We start from the raw sequence: 7,182 nt of genomic DNA, 5'->3' as shown, positions 1-7,182 counted from the left end.
TGCGCGCGCAAAAAGCACACGCTTGTGTAAATCTGGCCTTAGGGTAGGAACACACTAGGCATGAACACTGCGGATTTTATGCAACACATTTTATTGCGGAAAATCCGCAGCGTATTACAGTCGCAGCAGAGTGGATGAGATTTGAACAAATCTCATTCACACGCTGCAAAAAAAATGGACCTGCAGTGTGGCTTTTTAAGCCGCAGCATGTCAATTTATTCTGTGGAATCGCCGCTCCTTTGTTGCGGAAATGCTGCGGTTCTGCCGCAAAAATCACAAATGAGAAAAAAAAAAAGGCACTTTTTAAAATTTATAAAAAAGTTTAGACTTGCCCCGGCCGTAGTCCTGGTGACGCGATCCTCTATTCTTAGTGCAGCCCAGCCTCCTGTCATGACGTTTCATCCCATGTGACCGCTGCAGCAGTCACATGGTCTACAGCGTCATCCCAGGAGGCGGGGCTACGTTCAGAAGAGAGAGATGCGTCACCAGGACTACGGCCGGGGCAAGTCTAAACTTTTATTTCCCTGCAGCTCCGTGTGTCAGCAGCGTATGATGCGCGGCTGCGTGATTTTCGCGCAGCCGCCATCATTATGACACTCTGTTTGTATGTTTGTAGCACGTGGTGCTTTTCTGTTTTCATTCATAGTTTATACGGCTGCGGAAGTGCTGGGCGTGACTTTCACGCACCCATTGACTTCAATGGGTGCGTGATGCTCGAACAATGCACAAATATCGGACATGTCGTGAGTTTTACGCAGCGGACACACGCTGCATGAAACTCACGGACAGTCTGCACGGCCCCGTAGAGTAACATAGGTCCGTGCGAGGTACGTGAAAATCACACGCGTTGCACGGATGTATTACACGTTCGTCTGAATAAGCCCTAACAATAAGGCCCAGTTCACAGAGTTTTTGGGCCTTGATATTGACTCGGACACTGCGTCAGAATCAGCACCAAAAAACTTCCAAAACCGCCTCCCATTGCAGGGGCCCGTTTTTTTCTACCAAAGGCAAGTCACGGCAGTTGCCGGGCCCCCCTTTCAATTAGGTTTGGCCGGGCCCCTCACACCAGTACCCCTAATACCCCCCTGATGGCGGCCCTGCACATACATATATACAGCACTAGAGCCAAGAGCTCAGGACATATATACAATACCAGAAGCAAGATCAGTACATAAATACAGCACCAGAACAAAGCTCAGTACATAAATACAGCACCAGAACAAAGCTCAGTACATATATACATCCCCAGAATCTAGCTCAGTACATATATACATCCCCAGAACCAAGCTCAGTACATATACGCAGTAGCAGAACAAAGCTCAGTACTTAAATACAGCATCAGAACCAAGATCAGTACATATATACAGCCCCAGAACCAAGCTCAGTACATATATACAACACCAGAATAAATACAGCTCAATTTAGTGCAACCCCTGCCATATAGGTTTGTACAGTGTAAAACTACAGCTCCCAGCATGGCCTGAACAATAGTAAGGATATGATGGGAGAGGCTGTTTCACCAAAAATAAATCATACCACCCATCAACTCGCTGCAGATCATACAGTAGTTACAGTACTGATTAGAGGCAGAATAAACGTTTACATTAAGTGACTCACCGGGGACGTCTCAGAATCTAGTTATTTTCTTCTCCCTCTGGTCCAGACCTCTATGATGGATTTCTCCCGGCCACGAACCAAAATTCTCAATACCTCTAAATATAATAAAGCGCCATACACTGCACCACTAACTATAATAGTGCCATACACTGTGTCCCTGATTATAATAGTACCATACACTGTGTCCCACACACACACACCGTGCCCCCTGTTGATAGTGCCCCCATAGCCCCCCTGTAGATAGTGACCCCCATAGAGCTTCTGTAGATAGTGACCTACAAATTTCTCCCCCTATAGATAGTGCTCCACATATAGCCCACCTCTGTAGATAGTACCTCATATCTAGCTCCCCCTGTATAGTGTCCCACATATAGCCCACCCCTGTAGACAGTGCCCTATATATAGCCCCCCTGTAGCTAGTGCCCCACAGGTAACCCACCCCTGTATATAGTGTCCCACATATAGCCCTTCCCTATAGATAGTGCCCTGCAAATAGCTCCCCCTATAGATAGTGCTCTACATATAGCCCACCCCTGTATATAGTGTCCCACATATAGCTCCCCCTGTATATAGTGCCCCACATATAGACCCCCCTGTACATAGTGACCACATCCACACAGGTCTGCTGGAGCTGAACGACGTAAGCGCCGTTGAAAGGCGCTGATTGGCGGGGCAAGTCATTTTGCCCCGCCAATCGGCATCATTGTAAGGCGCGTGCCTCGCTATTCAGCGCTAATGCATGTATTTGTACCTGCGTGCTAGACGCAGGTACAATTACTGCTAGTGACGCCCCCGGGCATGAGAGAGCCTGTGTCGCCCGGCCCATACATGTTAGAGGCTCGGCGACGCGGGCCCCGTAGTAGTGTCACTAACGCTGTAGCAGCAATAATGGCTGCTAGCGGCGCCACCGGGCATATGGGGGTAGGGCGTGTCGGCGGGCGGCATGGGACCCTTCAAGCCGCGTAGCCACTGATTCCAATGCATCATATAGCCTGTCAGTATATAACTGAATGCAAACTATCAGTGCTTGCTTAGAGCTAATCCTAATAGGCATTGACTAATGGCAGACCTGGAGGTCTTTGTTGGGCCCGCAGCTGCCCCAGTAACCATCAGCACCTCCCAATCATACAGCGGAGGTGCCATGGTTGATATTGGCAGCTGACAATTACAGGTGGCACCAACTGGTGATGGTGCGGTCCAACTTCTGTCCCCATGTCATTATCACAACGTAAAATCGGTTCACAAGAATGACCCACTAATCACTATGATTGTCGGCTGGGAAGGGATTGTATGAGATTTCTTACATTGCTTTGCTCCATAAGTGGCAATACTACAGCAAATAAAATAGCTTAAAAAAAATGTTTTATTAGAAATTACACCCTTTAGTATTATAATGCTCCACCTGTATGTGGCCACGTTAGCATTGCAGCCCCGGCTCAACCCATACATGGCTAGTTTTAGCCTATCAATTTGAACACAATGCGCATGCGCGGTATTATGACCACAATGCGCTACGCTGACGTCTCTAGCCCTGCTTGAGCGCTGGGAGGAACACTGGTATTAAATGTTGTCTGAAAACTGTCTTCGATTATGTGCTCTCCAGTAACAAGAAGCACTGTCTTAGCAGCGCCCTCAGTGGACTAACGCGTTAGGACATGTCTTTGCCAAAATGACTCCTAGACGGAAGACAAGTATAGTTGTATAACAGATAGTGCTCTAGTGACTGGAAATTGTACATGGAGACTAGCGCTTCTCTGTGACGTCCGAAAATGAAGAGCGTTTCGGAGTGAGAGGAGGTGGGAATATAATAAATGTGTGTGTGTGTATTACTCCAAAATTCAATGCAATACAATAGGATATACGTGGCCCAGCTAGACTGAAGCCACATGCGTTTATACGACGTTTCTCAATTGTGGTCCGTAAAGGGAATAACTACAATGAGACGTGTACTCCGTGCATCATAACCAGAGACGTATTCCTATATCTCTTCCAGTGGCAAGGCAACAGAACTAAATTGAGACCATAATCCTGAGATCAAAATGGCAATTCAATGACTATTCTGATAATATACTTCTTTACAGTGGAAGACCAGCTAGAAGTGATGTTCTGGTGTCACAGATACATGTCACAAGTTCTGGAAAGTATAACCCCACTTTTTCCTGCTACAAGAAATTTCTGGCACAACAGTCGCAGACTCTTGACTGTATGTATGATTTCCAGCTGATCACTTTTGGGTGGATTTCCCCTTTAACCCCTTAACGACCGGGCCATTTTGCACGTTAATGACCAAGGATTATTTTTTGTTTTTTCACGGTCGCATTCCAAGAATCGTAACTTTTTTTTTATTCAGTCGGCATCGCCGTATAAGGGCTTGTTTTTTGCGGGACGAGTTGTATTTTGTAATTGTACCATTTTTAGATGCTTATAATATATTGATTAACTTTATTTTAGGAGAGAATTGAAAATAAGCAGCTATTCCAGCATTAATTTTCACGTTATAAATTTACGCCGTTTACTATGCGGCGTAAATAACATGTTAACTTTATTCTATGGGTCGGCACGATTACGGGGATACCAAATATGTAAAGGTTTTATATGTTTTCCTACGTTTGCACAATAAAAACCCTTTTAGAAAAAAATTACTTGTTTTTGCATCGCCGCGTTCCAAGAGACGTAACGTTTTTATTTTTCCGTCTATGTGGCCGTATGGGGGCTTGATTTTTGCGGGCCAATGTGTAGTTTTTATTAGTACTATTTTGGGGTACATAGGACTCATAGATTAACTTTTATTTTATTTTTTATGGGGGGAATGGGAGAAAAGAGAGAATTTTGCCGTTGTTTTTTGCGGTTTTTTTTTTTTTGACGCCGTTCATCCGGCAGTTTAATTAATATGTTCATTTTATTGGTCAAGTTGTTATGATCGCGGGGATACCATATATGTGCATGTGTTATTTGTTTTGACACTTTTACTGAATAAAACCAGTTTTATTTGATTTTGACTGTAATTTTATTTTTTTTTTTTCACAAACTTTATTTAACTGATTGACATTTTTTTTTTAGTCCCACCAGGGGACTTCACTATGCGATCTACCGATCGCATATATAATGCTTTGGTATACTTATTATACCAAAGCATTATTGCCTGTCAGTGTAAATCTGACAGGCAATCTCTTAGGTCATTCCTCCGGCATGGCCTCACAGGCATTTGCTGAAGACAGACCTGGGGGTCTTTGTTAGACCCCCGGCTGTCATGGAAACCCGACGGCGACCCACGATTTGTTTGCGGGGGCACCGATCGGGTGACCGAGGGAGCTCCCTCCCTCTGTCAAACACATTAGATGCCGCTATCACTATTGACAGCGGCATTTAATGGGTTAAACTGCTGGAATCGGAGCGCGCTTCGATTCCGTCAGTTGCAGCAGGAGCCAGGCTGTGTATAACAGCCGTTCTCCTGCCGCTGATCGCGTGGGTAAACTGTCAGGACCCGCGCCATCACAGGACGGATATATCCGTCCTCCTGCGCGAACTAGCAGCTGCTGAGGACGGATATATCAGTCCTTCGGCGTTAAGGAGTTAAGATCACTGTGAATGTTTCTTGTACTAAAAGGGGTTGTCCACTTGGGGATACTCCTGGCCTGCCAGCAGGTTCCACAACGTCTAGCGGATCACAGTGGATCCTGCTGCTAGGATCAGCAGTTACCATTGGTGGAACTGCTTGGCAGATATTAATTTCCCCTACTATCGAGTAGCTTAACCCAGTGTCTGAATTTTAGAAAAAAAAAGAAAGTTCTGATATTACAGATTTTTTTATTTGGCTGTACAAGTATGGCACTGTTTTTGGAAGAACGCAGCCATGTTTTTCTAGTTCTGTACAACCCCTTTGGCCTCCATTGGACGTCGGTGTACCTTGCTTAGACTACACTATTCCATACAACAGGAAAAATGGTATACCACGCGGTATATGTTTTTTTCACGACATATACGTTAAGCGGATACCATAATAGTCTATGGGAGATGAATTCCTAACAGTGGCTTCTGTCATTCATAGGATATTATGGCAGTCATTTAAGGTATACGTCATGATGATGTATGCGTTAAATGTATCCCATAATAAACCATGATGATGTGAATGGGGTCTTAGAGGCACTTTAACATTGTTATCTATTATCCAGTGAAATCTCTCCAGAAAACCACCTCTTTGAGAAGACCACGCCTCATCTAAAATAGACTTTTCAATTCTCTTATACCCTATGTATTTTGGCCTCTTCTTTTAAGAGGACCACCCCTCCCCTCTAGAAGACCATTTTTCCCTGCAATTTTATGGAGTATCGTCTCAAAAAGTTTTCTGTATATTCTGTATAGTAATAGCACTTTTGCCTAAGCTCTTGAGTCCATGAGCATTATACAGGTCCATACGTTGTATTTTTAAACCTAAAACACGAATAAATCCCCACAGAGAACAAGTATTTTCCATTTGAAAAAAAAATTCCCTTGTTCATTCTACGGAAATTCTTGAAAACCCAAAAAAACAAAACATACGGAAGAGAAAATTGATCTGCATTGGGCTTGCATAAGCGCAGCCTATCCATAATTTGCTCCTCTCATTGTAAAATATTGTATGACTTCCGCCATCCTAGTGAAAAGATTACTAATAAAATGTGAATTTCTTTCTTTCAGAAAAGATTTTGTCTATGAACCAATTTCAGGATGACCTCAAGAGCAAAGAAGCGCATAGTCCTTCCCTCTCGTCCTGAGCCTCCCAGTGTAGATGAGATTCTAGAAGATGTTCGTAGTGCGGCGGCTTGTGATCCTGTGTTTTTCTGCGACCTTAGTGACGGTATGGTGTATCCATAGTACACTGAATACTTATACTTACCCTCCTTCCCTCACTTACATTTCTTTACTGTTCGGTCAGATTCCCCGATACCTTCTCAGGAGCCCACCAGCGACGGCCACAGGCAGTACATGCAGACCTGTTCCTACGTGCAATTGAACAACAAGCTGAAAGAAGCCCAGGTTGAGCTGAAGGAAAAATATGAGTCTCTGACCTCTTCGGGAATAAAGCTTGGAAAAGTTATAGAAGAGTTGAGAGAGGCAGCCATGTAACAAACACTTATTCTCTGCTGATATAACTATTGAATATGTAAGTTTGGTTAGTGGGAATATTTATGTTATTATTTCAATACATTGGTAAGAGAATCTGAAGTATGCCAATGATTTGCATAGAATATCTTCAAGAAATGTGTACTGCATGGATATTATGTCACTTCATTAGTTATGTGTGCATCACCATACACCTATGACTTCTCCATGTGGTACAGCGTACAGGATTCCGACCTGGCCACGGACATTGTTGGTACTCTGGAAATGAATGGTTACCGTGGCTATGTTGAGCACCGGGATAAGGTGGCTGGAGCACTTGCTATTTCTTCGGCTACAATGATAATTGAATCTAGTTTGATTTCTTTCCTTGTTCTCTCCACTCATTTTCTGCAGGAGTCTTGGTACAAATCATTGTCTGAATGGTGCCTGACGAATGCTATAGACAAAAAAGCTGCCAGG

General features: G+C 44.1%; 1 protein-coding gene across 3 annotated transcripts; it reads left to right on the top strand.

The window, feature by feature from the left end:
- Positions 1 to 3,320: 3,320 nt before the first annotated feature.
- On the top strand, positions 3,321 to 6,825 carry C1H19orf25 (chromosome 1 C19orf25 homolog). 3 transcript variants are annotated; one of them, XM_075825416.1, is made up of 4 exons: positions 3,326 to 3,416; positions 3,702 to 3,823; positions 6,298 to 6,457; positions 6,536 to 6,825. In XM_075825416.1, exons 3-4 carry the CDS (start codon positions 6,328 to 6,330, stop codon positions 6,724 to 6,726), a joined length of 321 nt encoding a protein of 106 aa, XP_075681531.1. In that variant the 5' UTR covers positions 3,326 to 3,416; positions 3,702 to 3,823; positions 6,298 to 6,327; the 3' UTR covers positions 6,727 to 6,825. The 3 variants fall into 3 exon arrangements, with proteins under 3 accessions (XP_075681530.1, XP_075681531.1, XP_075681532.1); XM_075825415.1 differs by lacking the exon at positions 3,702 to 3,823 and having other exon boundaries at positions 3,321 to 3,416; XM_075825417.1 differs by lacking the exon at positions 3,702 to 3,823 and having other exon boundaries at positions 3,360 to 3,433.
- Positions 6,826 to 7,182: the final 357 nt, after the last annotated feature.

This window comes from Rhinoderma darwinii, chromosome 1 (assembly GCF_050947455.1).
Source record: "Rhinoderma darwinii isolate aRhiDar2 chromosome 1, aRhiDar2.hap1, whole genome shotgun sequence".
Classification (NCBI taxonomy): domain Eukaryota; kingdom Metazoa; phylum Chordata; class Amphibia; order Anura; family Rhinodermatidae; genus Rhinoderma; species Rhinoderma darwinii.
The sequence above is the reverse complement of the archived record's forward strand: the minus strand, read 5'-3'. Positions and strand labels throughout refer to the sequence as shown.